The 23,548-nt window shown below is 42.1% G+C and overlaps 2 protein-coding genes across 9 annotated transcripts in view; both read right to left on the reverse strand.

The window, feature by feature from the left end:
* The window catches only part of LOC132899289 (myocyte-specific enhancer factor 2A-like), a 69,424-nt gene extending 58,040 nt beyond the window's left edge, over positions 1-11,384 (reverse strand). For 3 of the 7 annotated variants that reach the window (XM_060941051.1, XM_060941053.1, XM_060941048.1), the window contains exons 1-2: positions 5,949-6,413; positions 1,438-1,608 (exon numbers count right to left, since the gene is read on the reverse strand). The gene's annotated coding sequence lies outside the window, so the exon portion shown is untranslated. Of the gene's footprint in view, positions 1-1,437; positions 1,609-5,948; positions 6,414-7,442; positions 7,521-10,863 lie in introns of those variants that run through there. The other 4 variants (XM_060941050.1, XM_060941049.1, XM_060941052.1 and 1 more) reach the window with 4 other exon arrangements.
* Positions 11,385-15,284: 3,900 nt separating this feature from the next.
* lrrc28 (leucine rich repeat containing 28) overlaps positions 15,285-23,548 on the reverse strand; it is a 37,413-nt gene continuing 29,149 nt past the window's right edge. For both annotated transcript variants that reach the window (XM_060941056.1, XM_060941055.1), the window contains one exon: positions 15,285-16,813. In XM_060941056.1, coding sequence (XP_060797039.1) covers positions 16,744-16,813 — 70 coding nt within the window. In that variant the 3' untranslated portion in view covers positions 15,285-16,743. The remainder of the gene's footprint in view (positions 16,814-23,548) is intronic.

Here is a 23,548-nt window from a genome sequence, read left to right on the forward strand (position 1 = left end):
AATGACAAATCAAAATACAAAAAAAAAAAAAAAAAAGGCAATTTTTTTAGACTGGCAAACAAATTATTCGTGTAATCGTGCAAAATATCAGTCTATTACTCTTCAGAAACCTTTTATTTTTGTTCCGCGTCTTTCTCAGTTTTGTTTGACGTAATTTATTTTGGTTGCGATTCCAGCTTTCTTGTTTGCGCTCCCTGACTTTTTGCTTGCAGTTTTGGCACAAACTTCACGTGTGGGTGGGCTGTCCAGGAATGCATTCCCATTGGGTAACTTGTGTTTGACTGACAGCTACGCTCAGCCATTCCCCCGGAGGCTGTTGCGGCCATTTCCTACTCGGATTCTGGCGGACTGTTTGACGAGTGACCGATCCATTGACGGTAAACAAGGATCAAGTGGACTTCAGTGGCGACTATGATATTGAATTTACACTTTGTTTAATTAATTCAATATCATAGTCACCACTGAAGTCCACTCGATCCTTGTTTACCATCAATGGATCGGTCACTCGTCAAACAGTCCGCCAGAATCCGAGTAGGAAATGGCCGCAACAGCCTCCGGGGTAATGGCTGAGCGTAGCTGTCAGTCAAACACAAGTTACCCAATGGGAATGCGTTCCTGGACAGCCCACCCACACGTGAAGTTTGTGCCAAAACTGCAAGCAAAAAGTCAGGGAGCGCAAACAAGAAAGCTGGAATCGCAACCAAAATAAATTACGTCAAACAAAACTGAGAAAGACGCGGAACAAAAATAAACGGTTTCTGAAGAGTAATAGACTGATATTTTGCACGATTACACGAATAATTTGTTTGCCAGTCTAAAAAAATTGACTTTTATTTTGTATTTTTATTTGTCGTTTTTGTTTGATATTTCAAAAGTATTGTATGAACATTTTGGCACAAAATTGATTCCATAGTAATGCACCTTTAAATTGGTTTGCCGACCGCCAAAAAACCCAAAAGAAGAAGAAGAAAATGGCGAAGCGTGTTGCTGAATCAACTGAGGATGAAATAAAAACTCTACTCGAAAACAAAACCCCAAAAAATACAAAAAAAAAAGCAACAAAATATGGAATAAAAATATTTGATGGTAAGAACGTATCTGTTTTTATTTTTTCAAGAATTATTATTATTATAGCATTTTTCACTAATTGCTCCTGTCATTTCGCCGGTTTGTTTACAATTGATTTTGTCGGGCGTTTTGCATGAAGCTTTTATTTATCGAATTTGCAAAAAATAAAAATGCTCCGTTTCTCAAAATCCAGTGAATGTGGATAGAATAAAACAGTTATTCCACTCAATCTCGTCGTACATGGCTTATAGCCATCAGCGCTACGCGCCTCATCGGCTATCAGCTCATGTACGACTCGATTTTGTGGAATAACTGTATTATCACTTGCGCTATAGCAGCTGTAAACAGTTCTTCCCACAACAGCTTTACCTCTGACTGTTAGAAAGCACTGACGCAGGAGACTCCTTTCATCCTTACAGGAACCTTCACCTATCAATGATTATAAGCTTTATTCCTTTTATTATTCGATTTAGATTATGTAGAGCGTCTGTGAGATTACACTGAGAGCGGAAGCCTTCCTTTCCTCTTCATGAAACAAATCTTGCGAGAGACAAAGAGAAGAGAAAGACAGACAGAGAGAAACCACATTTAACAAACAAATCATTGGTCTTCTCAAATTACTTTAAACAATAAAATGATAATAATCATCAGCGCTGTTTAAGCTTGTGACTGAGAAATCAGACAGCTCTTGAACGAAAGATTTTCCTGTAGCTTTAGCTCCGACACTGGACACTCCTTTCATGAACGTTAAACACACATATCCTAGGGGGTGTCATGGCTCAGGTGGCTAAGGCGCCATACCATAAATCCGGGGACCCGGGTTCGATTCCGACCCGAGGTCATTTCCCGATCCCTCCCCGTCTCTCTCTCCTGCTCATTTCCTGTCCTGTCTCTACACTGTCCTATTCAATAAAGGTGAAAAAAGCCCAAAAAAAAAAAAACCCACACATATCCTTACAGAACATTTCATCGTATCGATATCAATTCAGCATGCTTGTTATTATGAGCTTTAGATTACGTGGCCGCACAAGTCCCTATGAATGAGCTGTTACTCATGAATATGAAACAGTCAGAGCTACTGTTATTAAAATGTAATAAAACTTCCTGGCCAATCAAATTCAAGAATTCAACAGCACTGTGGTATAACACAAAATGATCATCAGTCCAAGTCTAATTTTAGTCGATGACCCCGATAACAGATCACTAATAAATAGCCCTAAACCATTATAACCTCCATGTCAAGGAGAGGAAGTGAATTTAAACTCAGTGTACAGTTATACGCCCGTGTTATACTCGGTGCTACCTCATGATTTAGCACATGCACCGTGATGCACGTCATCTGTGTGCAGCGGGCATCACTCAGCCTAATCAGATTGGTCCTGCGCTCTAAATCTCGAGCAGACGGCATGAGTTTCAGCCCTAATGTAATAAACTCACAGCTATTAACCTCAGGGAGCATCAGGAATAACGAACACAGCATATAAACACACTCAATGCCGGCCGAGGCTATTTTCAAACCACACGAATCCAAAAAAAGCCTCTTGAAGGCTTGTTACTATTTTTAATTTCTGGTGAAGCCAGATATAACTACATCATTAATGAGGCACAGAGCAGATGGAGAATAAAGCATTACGGCTGCGAGATCAATGCGAGTGTGTCTGTGCACGCTCTGCTAGGGCTTGGAAAGAATATTGGACACTTGAAGACGTTTTCACAAGACACAACATTTAGCATAATATTTAGGTTTAAAAAAAAAAAACCAGCCGTGTCTCTAAATACATCGTTTAACAAGGAAGAGTACTGTTCCCATGGAGTCAGTGTTATACAAATACTGGACTAACATCTTCATTTTAGAAAGATAGTACTGTGTTGGAACATAGTATTGCAATACCAGTACCGTATCACCACACTGGCCAGCCCGAGTGCACAAGTCCGATTTGTGGGAAAGCAGTCATACGATTTCACAGCACTAAGTGTCTTCGAGTGGTGAACATATTCACGAGTGAGCAAAGTGAACGAGTGAAAATAGTTTTCAACATGAGAAGATAAACCTCCTATCTTTGCACCACAGTGTAATGTTCTTTATATTATATACACACACACGTCCACAAAGAAATGCGAGTTAATCAAAAGAATTTTAATTTTGAACCGGTTCGCCAGTTTGACAGCGTGCGTCCAGTCAGCAGGAAAACACTGGGGGTGACGTCATCGGAATGAAATATCGGAAAATGCGTCACTCAGATCTGCGATGGCTTTCATATGAAAAATACGAGGTTTTTCAACATGACAAGATAAACTTCATATCTTCAAGCCAACGTGTGATTTTCTTTTTATTATATCGACGCATTCACAAACAAAAAGTACCCAAATTTATCAAAACAATTCATTGATTTCCTCACGAGTGACATATAGAGATTTATGTCACGGTTTTGGTTCTCCATGTCCCAGATGTAGCTCGTATGAAAAATACGAGTGGCGTATTTCCCAGGAAACACTCCTCTCTCTCTGTCTGTCTCTATCTATCTATACACACACACACACACACACACACACACCCATCCACCTGCTGTTTTATGCCGTTCTCTAATCAGCCGATCTCTTGACAGCAGCACAATGATACAAATCAAGAGCTTCAGTTAAATGTTCGCTTCAAACATCAGAACGGGAAAAATTGTGACCTCTGTGAGTGGCATGGGTTTTGGTTTGAGCCAGATGGACTGGTTTGAGTATTTCATTAATTGCTGATCTCTGGTGCGACAAACAAAAAACATCGAGTGAGCAACAGTTCTGTAGGTGGAAACAAACGCCTTGTTGATAACAGAGATCAGAGGAAAATGGCCAGCGGTGGGTTTCCCAAAAGCCTCTTAACGCTAAGAACGGCTTAACTAGGAGAGAGAGTGTTCATTGTGCTGCTCGCTCTACCATTTAACCATGATCTTTGTGCTGCGACGCTTTTGGGAAACCCACCCCCAGATTAGTTCGAGCTGCCAGGAAGGATATAGTAACTCATAGCAACTCTTTACAACCGTGGTGAGCAGAAAAGCATCACATTGGGTCCACATACTCCTGTAGCCAAGAACAGGAATGTTAGAATCAAGAACAAGTTCCTATTAGAGTGGTCAATAAGTGTACACATGAGGAAAGCACATTTTGAGTAATTCACAGTGGAATAAGTTCACCACAGGGTCCTGCTAATTCATCATATACAGTATACTGTATATCCATCCATCCATCATCTGTAGACACTTATCCTGTTCTACAGGGTCGCAGGCAAGCTGGAGCCTATCCCAGCTGACTATGGGCGAGAGGCAGGGTGCACCCTGGACAAGTCGCCAGGTCATCACAGGGCTGACACAGACAACTATTCACACTCACATTCACACCTACGGTCAATTTAGAGTCACCAGTTAACCTAACCTGCATGTCTTTGGACTGTGGGGGAAACCGGAGCACCCGGAGGAAACCCACGCAGACACGGGGAGAACATGCAAACTCCGCACAGAAAGGCCCTCGCCGGCAACTGGGCTCGAACCCAGAACCTTCTTGCTATGAGGTGACAGTGCTAACCACTACACCAGCATTTCTCAACCTTGTTTCAGTCACGACACCCTTCAGAAGTATGCAAATTCTCAAGGCACCCTGATATAAAATATACGCAGTCACGCTGACCCTGGCAGTGACGTTGTGACATGGGAAAGGGGGCCGTGAGACAAAGTTTGATGATGCATGAGGTGGCATTAGTGTAACTATCGTTTTTTGGAATTTTAATTTAATTTAATTCATTTTATTTATTTCAATGTTAGAATATATAATTTTTTGACGGCACCCCTAACGAAGCCGGTTGAGAAAGGCTGCACTACACCACCATGCCGCTCAAATATACAGACAGTAGTGGTGGTGTAGTGGTTAGCGCTGTCGCCTCACAGCAAGAAGGTCCGGGTTCGAGCCCCGTGGCCGGCAAGGGCCTTTCTGTGTGGAGTTTGCATGTTCTCCCCATGTCTGCGTGGGTTTCCTCTGGGTGCTCTGGTTTCCCCCACAGTCCAAAGACATGCAGGTTAGGTTAACTGGTGGCTCTAAATTGACCGTAGGTGTGAATGTGAGTGTGAATGGTTGTCTGTGTCAGCCCTGTGATGACCTGGCGACTTGTCCGTGGGATAATGAGATGAGACTCATCTCATCTCATTATCTCTAGCCGCTTTATCCTGTTCTACAGGGTCGCAGGCGAGCTGGAGCCTATCCCAGCTGACTACGGGCGAAAGGCGGGGTACACCCTGGACAAGTCGCCAGGTCATCACAGGGCTGACACATAGACACAGACAACCATTCACACTCACATTCACACCTACGCTCAATTTAGAGTCGCCAGTTAACCGAACCTGCATGTCTTTGGACTGTGGGGGAAAACGGAGCACCCGGAGGAAACACACGGGGAGAACATGCAAACTCCGCACAGAAAGGCCCTCGCCGGCCACGGGGCTCGAACCCGGACCTTCTTGCTGTGAGGCGACAGCTCTAACCACTACACCACCGTGCCGCCCCTGAGATGAGACTCCTTAAAGTTAATTAAGGTCACACCAATCACTCATCTTAGGAAAAATAAAATACACTTGATATGATACCCTTTTCTTAATCTTCAGTAAGCAAAGGATGTCAAATAGTTAGTCAAACATACAATGAAGAAAAGTACAATAAAGTCTGTGGAGCAAACTGCTCTAAAAGCGCAGAGGAAACCCTCGATAATATCGGAAAACCACATCACGAGCTCGATATCACTGACAGTATCGCCCAGCCCCAGAGCAAAGTGGATCGACCAGCGCCTCAGACCCGCAGGATCGGTTCCATCAGTTCCTCACTCACTCAGGCTTCCGGTTTTTACTCACCGCCTTCCGCCGAGAAACACAGGCGCGTTATTGAGAGAAACTGCGGGACTCAAACACCTCCTGAGCCATGACACAGAGCGACTGGGTTCAATTCTCTTAGTGTAGGGCACTGAGGGAGAACCTCCTCTCTCTCTCTCTCTGTCTCTTTCTCCACCCCGTCTCCCTCTCTTTCCCTCAGAAACGCAGTTTCTTTTCTTTTTTCTTCTCCTCTCTCTCCCCCTCTCTCAGAAGCGCAGTTTCTTTTCTTTTTTTTCCCTTCTCTCTCCTTCTCTCTCTCTCTCCCTCTCAGAAACGCAGTTTCTTTTCTTTTCTTCTTTCCCTTCTCCTCTCTCTCTCTCTCTCTCGCGCGCACTATTGTTGTAACTGGTGTTTGAGCTCGCGCTCAGAATCCCGGGCACCAGCGAGTTTTAAGTTGTCCGCACGCGCGCGCCCTCCCTCCCTCAAGCGCACCCGCACTTACTCGATTCCGCGCGCGCGCGCTTGAAGATTCTCGAATGCGCGCGCATCTGCTGGGAATTTTCATACCCAGGATTCCATTAAATCTGACTGAGAGAAGCAGGACCGGAAGTCAGACTGTTCACACTGCACTTCTGCTGCAGAGCACTTCATCAAGCAGACCATCACCAAAAGTTCATCACTGACTCCTTGTCCAACTGAATCCAAACCTCAGTTGGTTTAATGTGGTGTAGCGGTTAGCGCTGTCGCCTCACAGCAAGAAGGTCCTGGGTTCGAGCCCAGTGCCCGGCGAGGGCCTTTCTGTGCGGAGTTTGCATGTTCTCCCCGTGTCCGCGTGGGTTTCCTCCAAAGACATGCAGGTTAGGTCAGGAATTAAGCTTTACTGGGGCACTGCCGGGCGGCACGGTGGTGTAGTGGTTAGCGCTGTCGCCTCACAGCAAGAAGGTCCTGGGTTCGAGCCCCGTGGCCGGCGAGGGCCCTTCTGTGTGGAGTTTGCATGTTCTCCCCGTGTCCGCGTGGGTTTCCTCCGGGTGCTCCGGTTTCCCCTACAGTCCAAAGACATGCAGGTTAGGTTAACTGGTGACTCTAAATTGACCGTAGGTGTGAATGGTTGTCTGTGTCTATGTGTCGACCCTGTGATGACCTGGCGACTTGTCCAGGGTGTACCCCGCCTTTCGCCCGTAGTCAGCTGGGATAGGCTCCAGCTTGCCTGCGACCCTGTAGAACAGGATAAAGCGGCTAGAGATGATATGAGATGAGATGAGATGAGATGGGGCACTGCCCCCCTGCACAATGCACCTTAACATTCCTGTCCCCAACCTATGCAAAGTGGATAATTCTCATGCTCTCATGGATGAAGTTATGCGAGGAATAGGTCAACGAGACGGAAAACACATCCCAGTCCCCAAAAAATGTATTGCTGGCATTTGGGCTTTTAATGCATGCTGATGCTAAACGTGTCACCTCAGCTCTCACGATTCACGAACTTAGCTGGTTAGTTATGACTGACTAGCACATAGCCTACAACCTTAATCTTACCTCTCTCACCCTCCTCCTCATCTGTCACTGTTTCCCTGCCCCGTCTCTGCTTTGTGAGAAGAATTGTCTGATATCCATCTGGAAAAGTAATTTAATATTGTTTAATTCGATGTAGTTTAATGGGTTTGTTAGAATATGGTTTGCTTAGTTTTGTTGCAAAAACTTCGCGCTACCTTAACTCATCCAGAGCCCGTTCTCGGACTCATCCAAAGAGTAGACTCGTAGGCTAAATGGACTCATGGCACACCGCATGCACGCTATGTTTACAGTGAGAATCTCCCAGACCAATCAGAAAATTAGTTAGAAAGAAGAGGCAATAGAAGTTTGTCCTACAACTTACAGTAGATAAATGATCTGCCAAAGAAACTAGTTTGTTACAAAAATCTTTCAACATTTTCTTACTGAGGCACAGCTGATTTTTACTGGGGCACATGCCCCAGTAAAAAAGGCCTAGTGACGCCCCTGGGTTAGGTTAACTAGTGACTCTAAATTGACCGTAGGTATGAATGTGAGTGTGAATGGTTGTCTGTGTCTATGTGTCGGCCCTGTGATGACCTGGCGACTTGTCCAGGGTGTACCCCGCCTTTCGCCCGTAGTCAACTGGGATAGGCTCCAGCTTGCCTGCGACCCTGTAGAACAGGATAAAGCGGCTAGAGATAATGGATGTATGGATGGATGGATGGTTTAATGTGTTCACTCTTGGAAAGTTCACAAATATAAAAGGTTCCTGATAAAGAGACAGTCTTCTTGAACTTTTGTGTGTGAAATCCACAAGGTTGCAGGATTTCCATCCATCCATCCATGTTCTACAGGGTCGCAGGTGAGCTGGAGCTTATCCCTGACTATGGGTGAGAGGCGGGGTACACCCTGGACAAGTCACCAGGTCACCGCAGGCCTGACACATAGAGATAACCAACCATTCACACTCCCAGTCAATTTAGAGCCACCAATTAGCCTAACTTGCATGTCTTTGGACTGTAGGGGAAAACCGGAGCACCCGTAGGAAACGGGCACGGCGAGAACATTCAAACTCCACACAGAAAGGCCCTCGCCAGCAACTGGGCTCGAACCCAGAAGCTTCTTGGTATGACGCAACAGTGCTAACCATTACACCACAGTGCCGCCAGTTGCAGGATGTCCCTTTTTCCTATTTTGGGGTTCAGAAATGTACTCCTGTGCACCCTGTTCGAGTCATTAATACACCCTTTGGCTACGCTGATGCAAACTCAACAGTGGTCTCTTGTGCAAAATGATGAAAAAAAAATGTTACGAATATAAATGCTGCTAAAGCAGCAGATTATATATATATATGATATGATATGATATATTACACGGTTGTGCAAAGATATAAAGTTGATCTTCAAGTGATGAATATATGAATAACGAGTGAGCAAAGTGAATGAGTAAAAATATTTTTCAATGCAAGAAGATAAACTTCATATCTTCATGCCACTGTGTAATGTTCTTTATATTATCTGGACACATCCACACACAAAAAATGCAAGTTAATCAAAATTATTTTTTTTATTATGAACCGGTTTGCCATTTTGACAACGCGCATCTATTCAGCGGGAAAACGCTGGGAGTGACGTCATTGGCGTGAAATATCGGAAACTCTTTTACATACAGGCCACTTTTCCCATGGAATAAAACTGCATTCCCTTCCCTCCTAGTGGGTTTATTGATGGCATGCAATATTGTTATTATATCACTTATCCTCCATGTATTACACCGCTCTCCCCAATGGAGAACGAGCATGCAATATTGTTATAATATCGCACACTGTTAAGACAACACGATGTCACACATCAGAGCTCATGTGAAGATCCAATGACAAAACTTTTCTGCACAATCATTTCTTTGTCAGCCAGGAAAGAGAGAAGACGAGGCTAAGCCAGCGCTTGAATTAAGCACTAAATAAATAAACTGAAACTGAAGATGCACTGAACACCCAAAAGGCTACCAAAACTTCATTAAATATTCTTCACGCATATTTACAAGAGAAAAACAGACCAACGGACATAAAAAAACTGGAAGAGAGACACGTCGGAGATGTCAAACTTCCACCAGAGCGAGTGACTGTGACAGTTTGTAAACAAACATGGCCACGAGGTTTGCTTCGTTAAAAGTGGAAGATTTTGAGAGAATTTTGGCTGCTAGGTTGCTCCGTTGTGTATAGCTGTCGATGTTGATTTTAAAAGTAACAAAGTAAATTATACAGGGAAAAAAATAATAATATTCAGCTTGACTGTACTAGCATTGGCCTGTACGAACACTACACCAGCTAGAAGGTAACTGGACTGCCACGCTAACAGCACCAAGTTGTGGGTAAGCTTGTGTTGGCCTTCGAGAATGCTGATATGAAGTGTGTGTATGTATTATAATAATAATAATAATAATAATAATATTATTATTAGCGGCTGGCTTTTTTCATGGTCTATCAGATATATTCCATTCAGCTAGCATGATACTGAACTCATCTTTGACTCGTACAATCTCATGCTAGCTGAATGGAATATATCTGATATACTACTCAACACCAGCCAATATTATCTAAATTTGTCACTCAGATCCACGATGTATTTCAGATGAAAAATGTGAGTTTTTCAACACAAGAAGATAAACTTCATATCTTCAAGACAATGTGTGATTTTCTTTTTATTATATAGACACATTCACAAACAAAAAGTACCCAAATTTATCAAAACAATTCAGCGATTTCCTCATGAGTGACATATGTGTTATTTACCAGCTTAAGGTCGGTCCGTATTGTGAAATACCGTGACTGAGGTCTTGAAAGTACTGGCCGAGGCCCTCTGGGCCGAGGTCAGTATTCAAGGCTGAGGTCATCGGGGGCGCAGATAGGATTTTAGAACTGGGGGGGACCAAGCTGTCAGCATTTCAACTGTACTTCAATTAGGCTAGTACTTAATTACTTTAACATTAACTTAGGCCTAGTATTTAATTACTTTAACCTTAACTGGTGCTCGATTAGTTATTTTGTGTCATTTGGGCCAGTTGTTTGCAATAAAAACAATAAAAATTAGATACTTATTTGAAACTATGGTGCAACAATGACTGTCAAAGGCTTACCTGATCAACACCACCCATACATGATAGATATTTCATTTGTCTAGTGTGCTAATCAATTACCACCCAAAACCTCATGCCTTCTGCAAAATGTTTTATTTAAACATTTAACCATACTAATTCTTTGAGAAAACAGAATAAGTCCTATGAACAAAAAATAAAATAAAATTGAAATTGTTTCCCACTTAGCGTGCCTTGCAAACACTTTAACAGCGCTTTTACATAAAATAAAACAGTAGCCTAAAAAAGTAGTCTAGACGACAGTTTTAAATCAATTCCCTCCAGTGCAAACTTTACAACAAATTTATTGTCCAGAAACAGATTAGCTTACGTAAAGGACCCCAAAACTTCTCTCCTCCTTTCATTTCCCTGAACAAACTGCTGGGCAATTTCTTGTCTGTTCAAATTGTCCAGCCTCTCCTGGTGAGTATGGCACACCGCAACTCCATTCAGTCTTTTTTGGCTCATGGTTGACCGCAACCATGTTTTCAATCTCCGTAACCCACTAAAACTGCGTTCTGCCTCAGTTCTGTGCCCTAACTTTACTGCCTGCCTGTTGCGTGTGGGAGCAGCAGCCCTGGACGGCTCTTCGCATTCTTTGCCTCACTTTCCAGCAACGTTGACTAACGAAACGGTGCATCACTTGCTGGAATTATGTCAGGAAGAGCTAAATTAATCTGCGTGAAACCTGCCTTAACACGTTGACAACTAATTTTAATATTAGCATAATATGGATACACATACACTAAAGAAGATCATTTTACATTACCATAGCCTGTTAGCTGCTCCCCATTACAAACGATCATGGCTCGGACACATTATGGGAACTGTATACGGTCAACAGACAACGTGTAAGGGATTGGATAGCCTACTTACATGATTTGGTTTTTGAAAAAACGCTGTAATAGCTTTTTGTTTTTTCGTTGGCTTCATAGTTCACGCGCAGTTGTTCGGCTACTACTGAGAATAGGCATAATCATTAAAGTCAGTCAGATAGATTAGTGGTCACTATGGTTACCGCTATCACTGTCACAGGCGCCAATGAGGCAGCTCCTTCAGGACCCCTGAACCAGAGACGGCTGATGCCTAACTAATTTGACATACTATGTCAGAGTGAGAGCTCGACTCTGGTCTGCATATAAGGGGATCCCCTTGCAAAAATACAACATGTAACGTAACGAACATTTGCACCTCTCGCTCCGCTTTTACCCTTTCTGCCCTGAACAACAACACAAGACATGGTTTTTTTTGCCCTGTAAAAGTGGGGGGGACGGATTGACGTCCCCATGACTCTGGGGGGGACACATCCCCCCCCCACAAGGGTCCCAACTGCGGCCCTGGAGGTCACGGTATTTCACCATACGGACCGGCCTTAAGCTAGTAAATAATGTATTTATTTTTTCTTTACCAAATTCTAACAGAAAACGAGAGCGCCCGAAAGGGAAAACCGAGCCGAGCCGCCATTTTGAATCGTCATTCACGGCTAATGTAAATTGCTTCCTCCTCGGTATACAAGTGCACTTCCATGGCAGGAAAAAAAACTACATTTTGCCGCCTATGTAGTCCCCTATTAAAACAAATAGGAGTCATTCAGGATTCAGTCATGTTTTTGCTCGGTGTTGGCAACAGTTAGAGGTTTTTAGCTTTCTCCTGAAATGCTTTCTTTTATTTCTTCTTCTTCAGGGTAGTAAAACTCATTTTCACTGTGAACACTGTTGTTATCGCTATCCATGCTGCAAAATTAATGCTATTCTCCTGAGAAATGCGAAAATAAATGTTGGCAAAAAATGCTACTATGTTGTTTGTTGTTGTGAACGAATGAGTCGCCAGAGGTCCGTAACCGGGGTCCGTATCGTAGGATACCGATCCGCTTGCCAGCCAATCAGAGCGCAGGATTTGATGGAAACCGGACCACGAAAAAAAATAGAGATTTATGTCATGGTTTTGGTTCTCCATGTCCCAGATGTAGCTCATATGAAAAATATGAGTGGTGTATTTCCCAGTAAAACACTCGTGTCCATATAGTATATTAGCCTACTGTACACATATGAAGTCTGATATTAAGACACATGATGAGTCTGATGTTTAGATTTGGATTGAGTTCATCCATCTGTGCTGAACAGGTCCGAGGAATTTATTTTACAGTTAAAGGGATGAAATTTTTTGAGAAGCCCTACTTTAAAATCATCTCACATTTCTTAATCTATTTTACATTTGAATAATTAATATCCTTTGGTGGATTTAACGAGATCGTCAATGATGGCGTAGCTCACTCTGGCCCCATCTAGTCCAGAAGGAATGATCGAAAGTGGGCCACCTTGCGCAATAAATGTTGCAAGCTACAGTATATACAAGCTATATAGAAGTTATATACACCCTAGGAAAACCGACCCATTTGCCAGAAAGAATCCAAAACAGTGAGGAATTGACAGAAGTGATTTTTGTTAAACTGCTCATAAAGGCTTAGTCAGTCAATAACTTCATGAATAATTGTAATTAAGCAAATCTGGTTAGAAGTCATACCGGTATGCACCCTAGGTACCCCTGCCTTCATGCCAGAAATAATCAACATTGGTGAAGAATTGAGAGAGAAGAAGTGATGTGTGGAAACTGCTCGTTAGGGCTTAATTACTCTATATCTTCATGAATAACTGTAATTATGCAAATTTGGGTAGAAGCCATACAGTATGCACCCCAGGCAGACCTACCTTCCTGCCAAAAAGAATAAAAATCTGAAGAATTGAGAGAGAAGTGATTTTTGTGAAACGTGGACGCCGCCAGATGGACGACGGACAACACACGATGGCATAAGCTCATCACCTGTCGGCCAGATGAACCTATAATAATCGATTGGTTTATTTAACCCCTCCGTCTCAAGCTTGAGATACGACCTGGATAATTTAATTATTTGGGGAGTTGAAATGAATGTTTTGGGGAAAATCATATCAAATGGCCCAGTTTCCAAACACTGAACATAAAACCTGATTTGGTTGATCAACTGAGGATCATCTTGGCTGATCACAGTTCATCACAAGCTACCTGCTTCATCTGGGTCAGGGTGGCAGTGGATCTGAAGCCTGTCCCGGGAACACCGGGCACAAGGCCAGAATACACCTTAACACACATTTAGCAGACGCTTTTATCCAGAGTGAAGTATATACCCATACCCAGAGCAGCCTGGGGAGCAGTTGTGCCTTGCTCAAGGGAACTTCAGCCATTCCTGCTGGTCCAGGGAATTGAAACGGTGACCTTTTGGTCCCAAAGCTGCTTCTCTAACCATTGGGCCATAGCTTCTAGATGGCAGTCCATTGCAGAGCACTGTACACACACACACACACACACCCCAATCCACCTCTCTGGGACATGGGAGAAAACTGGAGAACCCGAAGGGAACCGATGTGGACATGCAGAGAGCATACAAAACTCCACACACCCAACACCCTGAGTTCAGGATCGAACTGGTTATCCTGCAGCCATGAGACAGCAACACTACCTGCTGTGCCGACAGGCTGTGATAACTGTCCAAATGTGATATTCCACAAAATATTTCTTTGTTCTGGGTTCTTCAGTAGGAGCTTTATCCTACTCAGGGTAGCAGCAGAACCTGGAGCCTATCACAGGAACACTGGGTGGGAATACATCCTGGATGGGGCACCAGTTCATCACAGGGCATCGTGTGTGTATGCGTGCATGCATGCTCTCATGCTTTCATCAACACCTAAGGGCAATTTCGAGGCACCAGTCTACCAGCATGCTTTGTGAAGTGGGAGAACCCCAAGGCCCATGCAGGCACTGGACTATGTGTTTGAAGATCGAGTTTGTTTTTCTGTGGAGGACAAAGTTCTGATTCGTCTGATGTTACTTATCTGTATTGAGCCCATGTGCGGCGGCACGGTGGTGTAGTGGTTAGCGCTGTCGCCTCACGGCAAGAAGGTCCGGGTTCGAGCCCCGTGGCTGATGAGGGCCTTTCTGTGCGGAGTTTGCATGTTCTCCCCGTGTCCGCGTGGGTTTCCTCCGGGTGCTCCGGTTTCCCCCACAGTCCAAAGACATGCAGGTTAGGTTAACTGGTGACTCTAAATTGACCGTAGGTGTGAATGTGAGTGTGAATGGTTGTCTGTGTCTATGTGTCAGCCCTGTGATGACCTGGCGACTTGTCCAGGGTGTACCCCGCCTCTCGCCCGTAGTCAGCTGGGATAGGCTCCAGCTTGCCTGCGACCCTGTAGAACAGGATAAAGCGGCTAGAGATGATGAGATGATGAGACAACAAGCATTTATTTTCAACCTCAATCTGTCATCACTTGATCTTGGTGATGATCGATATAAACACTACTGTTAGATTTGGAGCTCCAGCAATCCTCTAACATGCTGAGGACTCTCCTGAAGGCAGGTCTGTGCACAAGTGCAAAGAAACTACAGAAGACTGTCCTTTTGAGGTTCCACACCAGTCCTCATGATTTAAAACTTTTACCGAGTGACTTTTCCTGTTTTATAGAATAATAAAGAAATGGAAAGTTTCCTTATCTTGGTCCTGGAGTTCTTCCTTCTAACGCAGCAGCTCTAACTGAGAATCGTTATTCTTTTTAGATCCAAGTGTTACACTGACCTGTTGCCAATTAACCAAATTATTATTATTATTTTTAAGCATTACACAACTTTTTCAGTCTTTTGTTGCCCGTCCCAACTTTTCTAAAACGTGTTGCTGACATCAAATTCAAAACGAGCATATACCATAGTTTTCAAAAAACAAGAACATTTCTCAATTTTAACATTTGCTATATTGTCTTTGTAATATTTTCAATAAAATATAAGGTTTCCATTATTTGCAAAATCTTCACATTCTGATTTTATTTACATTTTACACATTGTCCCAACGTTTTTTGGAACTGAGGTTGTACAAGCTCGTCATGAGTTTAGAACAGGCTCAGACACCACCATGGAAGTGATTCAAAAACCTGGCTCGTTTTGTACCTGAAGGTAATAAGTCATCAACATGTCCACACATTGCTTAATTCCTTCAATAAAATTCCTGCTGGGAATGAGCAAGCCTCTACAGAATCCCATACGAACAGAATGAGAAGATTAAATTGTAGCCACACTAATCTGTAGCCAAATGCAACTTTCAATTAACTTTTCAAATGTTATGATGTTACAGTGGTCTAAAGCATTTAATGAAGCAATAAATACTGTACCATTTAAAACACTTCAACACTACAAATACTCTAAAACAGTGACGTTTATTTACTTAATGTTTCCAAGTCTCCAGGTAACTAGACATCAATGGAAAAGTGGTGTTTCATATAGTTGTATAAATAATGACGAACGTCATGTTATTTCATTTCAGTCAGATGTTCGTGTGGAAAGGTCGAGTTGGGGGGGGAAAAAAAAAATCAATGACAAACCACACAAAATCCTGAACAGCTTTGGATGCAGATTGTGGTTGTGGCCACGAGTAATGTATCTATTACAGGACATCATGATTCATTAAAAGGAGTGAATTAGCAAAAATAAATAAATAAAAATCCAATTCAGACAGTTGGTCAAGGTTTTTAGTATCCGTCATCTACTTCTTCTACCTTTCAATGACTTGTTAGCAACATTAGCCAGAGCAAGACTTTTTTTTTTTTTTGGGAAGGAAGGGGGGGAAAAAAAATTCCGACACCAAACATCTTGGTTGATCATCTATGCTGGGGTTTGGGTGAAATTGTGCAAAATTGATCCCCCCCCCCAAATATTCCTTTAATAGCATGTACATGACCCACATGATCCGTTTCAAACATTCTGTAGTGCTTCACTGGATCTCTAACAGTCATAAAAGTCACAGTCCAAAAAAAAAAAGATTTACACAGAAGATCAATCCTTATAAGAATAAATACCGGAAGAATAGTTCTGAAAATCATCAGGACACTTTGGCTGTATTCAAAAATACTTTTCATCTTTCTAGAGGTTTGAAGAAGAAGAAGATCTGGCAAAGAAAGATGAAAGGTGCTCAAGAGCTTCTGTTAGAATTAGTTAAAAAAATATCATAAAATGAAAAACTATTCTTATTTTAAGAGAACGTGCCAATGCTGATGATTGAAAGGGTGCCAAAACTTTTACTGCTTTGGATGTCCTCAGGAAGTCCAAGGTGTCCACTGTTAGTCTGTAGTTCAAGATATTGCAACATTCTCTTGGCACGTCCCGACAACTGCACCATGATGGATGGAAGGGGAGATCAACTCTGTAGGTCAAACATCTGCAAACACTGGCTGGAGCAGCAATACGCTACAAAACTCACTGTCGTTCTGTTGAGAGAGAGAGAGAGAGAGAGAGAGAGAGAGAGAGAGAGAGAGAGAGAGAGAATATGAATACGGGAAAGAAGCTGTGAAGTGGTGACATGACAAATTTCACCGAGACATTCCTGTCAGTCTCTTTTCCTTCCTCTTTCCCCAACATGCACAGACAGAAAGACACACACCCCGACTCGGGCTGCTGCTGACTACTACCAAGCTCTCGAGCTGCACCGGACTGGTCCAGACATAACTGGCCGACCGATCAGATCTCCTAATGTACACCGAGGACCTGAGATTAGCCAATTAGCCGTGCTGATTGTGTTAGGATGGGTTAGGATGGGTTAGGATGGGAGATGTTGATACAGAAATGCTGGTGTCCTGTTACTAATGGGCTGAGACAGACAGAGGAGTGAGACGAGCCCTGGACAGCCAGCTCATCATTTACCAACACGGAGGATCAGAATCAGGGCACCGGAATTGAGACGACCCGCAAGTATGTGCGAGTCAGTTATTATAGTTAATGAAAAATAAAAAACATTTTGGAAACACTTTCTACAAAACGCATATTCAAAAATAACTACAACCCTATTTATGACTCGAAGTTGGTCGTGATTACTTGTAAGCCTTTTCATAAACTCTAACAATGCCTCATAAAGCTCCAACAATGAGCTCTACTGTATACATGTCCTTGAAACCTATAATCATTAATTATAATTCGTTATTAAAATGACATGTCGCATACTGCATAATCTGGATATAATTATAAAGCAACTCAAATATGAGTGGAATATAATGATTCTAAAAACAATTTATGACATGATGAAATTAAAATGTTAATCACTGAGTGCTTCCAAAAATGATAAGGATACCCATAAGCAGAGGTGGACAAAGTACCCAACTTCATTACTTAAGTGAAAGTACAGATCCCACTGGTCAAACATTACTTCGATACAAGTGAAAGTTGTCCAGTCAAATTTTGACTTAAGTTAAAGTACTGAAGTACTTGCTTTTAAAAATACTTAAGTATTAAAAGTACATTTTCTGTCAACGCATTGTTGTATTATCGCCACAACGCTTACAAAACCTAACGCCGTTACCAAAGACAGAAATGTGAATTCACAAAATGAACGCATGCTGTGCCATCATGGTGGTTTAACGGTAAGCTAGCTAGTCAGTGATGCGCCACCTGACATGCTAGCAAACGCTTTTCAAACTCGAAATCATATTGGGTAGCTAACGTTACTAGGAAAGAAACATTTCTACTTTGTTTATTTGGCAAGATTATGCTAAAACATTTCTGAGAAGACTTCAGAGAAGTTAACATTAGTCATGTTAGTGTAACTCTGTTTTTACATCCTAACTAACAGTGTCCAAGTTAACTAGCTACGTGTTAACGTTAGCCGTGGACAAGACTGTGGCAACTTGGCGGGCAAATCCACAGAAAGTCAGTTGACTAACCAGACTGCATAGCTACTAGGGATGGGAATCTTCATCATCAACACGATACGATACGCATCTCGATGCACTGCCAACGATTCGATACATTAACGATTCATGAAATTACCAATGGTAAGATGCGATACGATTTTCCAACCTACTGCGATACAGTGCGATACTGTACGATTTCATTTTAACACAATGCGATGCAGTGAGATTCGATACGATGCGATGCAGAAGAAAATTATACCATGGAAGTACTGGCACTTAAAGCATTACCACTGGCTGTGCCTTTTATTTTAAAAAAAACAGGAATTACACAATTTCAAAATTCAGACCTGAATAATGAACAATTAACTTTCTGCCACATTTTTATGTTAGCCTAAGCAGCTCACGCTGCGTTAAGTTTTTGGCCGAATCCCATTTCACCCCTTGGCCCAACCCCTTGGCCCTTCCCCTCCATTTTGCGCGTTCATGTGAAGGGGTAGGGGTATCCCAATCCCAGTTAACGCGGAGGGGTAGGGGAAGGGGTAGGGCTTCTGTACCCCTCCAAACGGAGATTTTCCTGGAGCTGACTCCGAACGAAGGGGTTTGAGTGATTTCCCACAATGCCATGCGGATTTCAGCGAGATTTCATGCGGATTTCAGAAAGATGGCGGTTCCCGCGGCGAAAGATTGTCATAAATGTATTTTCTCCATTATTTACGTGTTTTAAGTTGTTATCCAGAGGAAACACGCCGCTTGATTCGCTTTCGAGCTGAGAATGAGCAGCGATTTCTGAAATCCAAGCTGCTGCTAAAAAGCTTTGGGAGTGAGTATTGTTTTCGGTTGCTTGACTGCGTACGTTTTGTTCTGTTATTCTCGCTTTTATTGTTTACATGAGTGTTTTGACACCTCATTCTGTCGGATGTGGTGCACGAAGCGCCAAAGATATCCCATTCAGTGGTGTTAGTTAACAAATCACACCCTGCCAGCAGAGATTTCTGGTTCTGCCTCTGGCTCTGACTGTAGCGGCTGGTCGCAGCCAATGACGCATTTGGTCGCGTTTTGCTAACGTAAACGCTGACGGAGGTATGCGATGACGTATGCGATCGTTGAAGGGCTATCCCAATACGTAAGGGTTGAATTTCAAGCCCTATCCCTTGTAGCTCAGTTTCAAGGGGAAGGGCCAAGGGGAAGGGGGGAGGGGAAGGGGGAGAAATTAGAATTGGGATTGGGCCTTTGAAAGAGGTTTAATAAAGAATTAGATTTATACTAGTGCTGTCAAAAATGTCACGTTATTAACGCGTTAACTTGACTCAATTTTAACGGCGATAATTTGTTTATCGCGAGATTAACGCTCTGTGACATGATGTAGGTTTTTCATAAGCTTTTGAAACTGCCAGGAACTTGGAACAGAGACTTTGCTTAGAAAAACGATAGCAGCTAGACTGTAATGCCACGCCCCGCACAGCCAGAGTCCTCTGCCCTCCCCCCAAAGAACCAGCGCGGGCAGAGCGCGCTAGCCCCGCGCCTCGGGACGAAGAGCCACGGTGCTCGGCTTAGGTTTCGTTTTCCCATCAGCGGCTCCAGCCCGACTTTGCAGTGGCTGTGACAAGACATGTTATGCTCTGCAATTTAAAAAAATAAATAAATAAATAAATAAATAAATTGGTACAAAGCAAGCCCATTCACTTTATGCTGATAATAGAATTACAATGGTTTTTCATGTGACAAAAATGTGCGATTAAATTGCGATTAATCGCGAGTTAACTATGACAGTCACGACATTAATCGCGATTAAATATTTTAATCGCTTGACAGCACTAATTTATACTAATAATAAAAAGAAAAAAGCCATGAGATTTTAGGATAGTGGATCCCATCCAATATAATAACTAGTAAATTAACAAAAAATTAACCCGTTGACATATTCTATCTTCCTCAAAAAGATTGAAAATACTTTAGAAAACCAGTAACAAGGCAGTAACAAGGCTCCTGGATTCAAGCAAGTAAAAAGGCAGTAACACAGCTCCTGGATTCAAACATTTAACTAAGGTGTTTCTTTTTCAAGTTTTTTTTTTTTAAAGGAATATCAACTGATTGACATGATCAGGGTGTAGGAGACTTCGTTGGGCAGTAACAATATCCCCTGCAGTGCTAAAGACACGCTCAGAAGATACACTAGTTGCTGGTATGGACAAGTAGTTCTTAGCCTTACATTCAAGTCGTGTCGCCGCTTCAGGTGAGTAGTTAAAGGACATGGGACATGAAACATAAATGCACGCTATATCAGTTTCTTTCCATTAAAAATATGAATTAATTGCATCAACAAATACAAAATCATCTATTAAATTCAGCAAAATCGTTATATTCGTGATGATTATATGGCATTTCTGCTCGAGCTCCGATATGCATATTTTACAACCGGAAGAGCCGCTGTCACGTGATCATACGTCACAAAAACTTTCGGGCACAGCACAAGCGGGTAGATGAATGGAGAAGTGGATGACAAGAAATTTTTTTTATAGTCTTTAACGTACATTGAACATCATGGCGTATTGTGCTGCTTATGGTTGCAATAATTCCAATGGGAAATGCCCTGCAGTAAGTTTTTTTGCATTCCCCAAGGACCCGAAGCTGAGGAAAGTGTGGGCTCACTACTGCTGTAGAAAAAACTTTGCACCTACTGTTTCCCACAAACTGTGTTCGGACCATTTCACAGAGGATTCTTTCAACATTAATACTCAGGTACTGAGCGATATTAATTGCCGAGCCAAATTTAAGAGGCCGTATAGCTGGGTTCATGGAGGCAGTGATAGCGCCATAATATACAGGGCCTAACATTCCTACAACTGTAGAGACAGTTAAGAAATCCTGTAACATTAATGGACATTTAAATAAATGTTAAGTTATGTTGGTAAGTTTGTTTAACTTTTCTTAATTTTCATCTCTTTCGCCAAACGGCGTAGTGTTGTTGGCTGTGTCATGGCGTTTCACCATTTTGAATGTTTTCATCTCGGACTCTGGAAGCATTGTCTCTCAATCAATCTCGAAAAATATCAGCAAAAAAAAAAAAAAACTAGCTTGCAACGGACTTTAGCTAGATCTATGATGAACTTTCAATGTATGATACAAAAATAATACTTCTTTCAACAGATCATTAGCCTTTGAGCAGAATTGTTTTTAACTTACCAGGAAGTGTTATCGAGCCGACCGCTTTCAGTTTCATGGGGATTGAATGAACTCCCACTCTCAGAATCATCTGACCCGTCAGAGTAAAAACAAGATCCATGTTCATGTGAATTTCCAGCTATCGGTTCGAATTGATAGGGTCTAACTTCACATCTCTGTGAAACATCGGGAATATCACTGTCGATGGTGTCCATTTCGGTAACCTGTTTACATTAGATTCCCAAGCGCTGGCTCCTTGGAAAGTTTTTGTGACATCACGGGTCACGTGACCACCTAGCTAATTAACGAATCATTGTTTTACGCTGATGTATAAAAAAGTTGAATAATGTGATGATTTTCACATTTTTGACGCCCTGCAGTGATTTAGATGGCATTTCTTATGTCCTTTATACATAATTATACCCAGAAAAAAATCCATGTCCCATGTCCTTTAAGTTGGTGGTGCTCCCTGTGTATTTAATCGCCACACGGCACAGTTTGCATATCGCAGTAGATTTGTCCAGCTCTCCACCTCGCTTGTAAAAGCCGAAACTTTTCCAAACTATTGATTTAAACCCAACCGGTGAATGTATTACTTCAGATTCTTCCATGTTTTGCTGGCCGCCTCTGACTCAAAATCTGACCGCTGTTCTTCTGCTGTTTGCTTGGCCCGCCTCTTCGCGCGAGACGAGAGTTGGGCTGAATCAGCCAATGACGGCTGCATAGATAACTCAACCCAGAAACAGGCCAGTTTCTAAAAAGTTAAATAATAGATATTATTTGGTTCGTATCGATGCAGATATTTTAGTCGCGATGCATCTCGATCCCATTCGAATTTTTAACTGATTCAGACGTTTGCCAACCGATGCAATCGTATGGTTCGTATCGATTCCCCGATGCAAATCGGTGAATCTTCCCAACCCTAATAGCTACGTTTGCAGCGTTATCGCTAGCTCTAAAAGCACAGACAACTTCGTTGCAAGTTTTCTCTTGGAATAAAACGTTTATATACCTCAATATGCTCCCGCAGGTTGGACGGCGAGTTTTTGTAGGTCGTGATGTGGTTCGATTTCGACAAACAAAGCAAACATTTAAAACGAAACGCATCTTTCATCCTTTCAGAAAACTGAAACATGGGTTCTGGGTAAAGCCATGAATGCGTGCATTCCCCAGAAGAACCGCCTCCTTCCATTCTGCCACTGACTGTGTTCAAATAATGCTGCGGAGAAATCATTGAACTTGATTTTATACAGTCTATGGATGTGATGTGACCTTAGTGATTACGGATCAGTTGTCTCAGTGTCACCTGTGAAAAAACAGTCACGTTTTAGAAAAGAAAAGAGGAAAAAAACCAACCCTGCTTTCAAAGCCGCTTCATAGTAACGAGGACCTTGATAGAAATGTAGTGGAGTGAAAAGTACGATATTTGCCTTTCAAATGTAGTGAAGTTAGTCATAAGTTTCCAAAAAAAATAATACTCAAGCAAAGTACAGATACTCAAAGTGCACTTAAGTACAGTACTCAAGTAAATGTACTTCGTTACTGTTCACCTCTGCCCATACGCAGCACGTATACATTTTTGTAATGTGCCTTTTTTTTTCCAAACATCAATAACAACCCTGTACGTGTTTTCCTAATTAATCTGGCAATTAAATTACAATACAAATTTAACATTTAAAGTATTTTATATAAATAAATAAATTATTTATTTTTTTTCCTGAAACGTGATTAGATAACTAAAGGTGAGTTGATGCCGATTTCATTACTGCTTTAATGTGCCCTTGTTGACTTTCCTTTTTAACTTGATCACTTTTTATTAGTTTATCATTTATTAGTTTATCATTGCAAGGGATATTGGCTGGATGAGTCCTTGGAGGCCTGAGGGAAGTCGACATAACAGAACGGTTCCATTAGACGAATACATTTTGATCTGATTTCCTTTTTAAAATATTGTCAAAGGGGCCATAAATTTAACAACTACCAATAAAAATTACACATTTCTAAAAGTAAAAATTCGCTTAAAAAAAAAAGTGTTAGCTACAGTAAGTTTTACATATCGAATTTCTTCATCTGAACTGTTCCATGCTACGTACAGTGGTGTTTGAAAGTTTGTGAACCCTTTAGAATTTTCTATATTTCTGCATAAATATGACCTAA

Source organism: Neoarius graeffei, chromosome 15, assembly GCF_027579695.1.
Source record: "Neoarius graeffei isolate fNeoGra1 chromosome 15, fNeoGra1.pri, whole genome shotgun sequence".
NCBI lineage: Eukaryota > Metazoa > Chordata > Actinopteri > Siluriformes > Ariidae > Neoarius > Neoarius graeffei.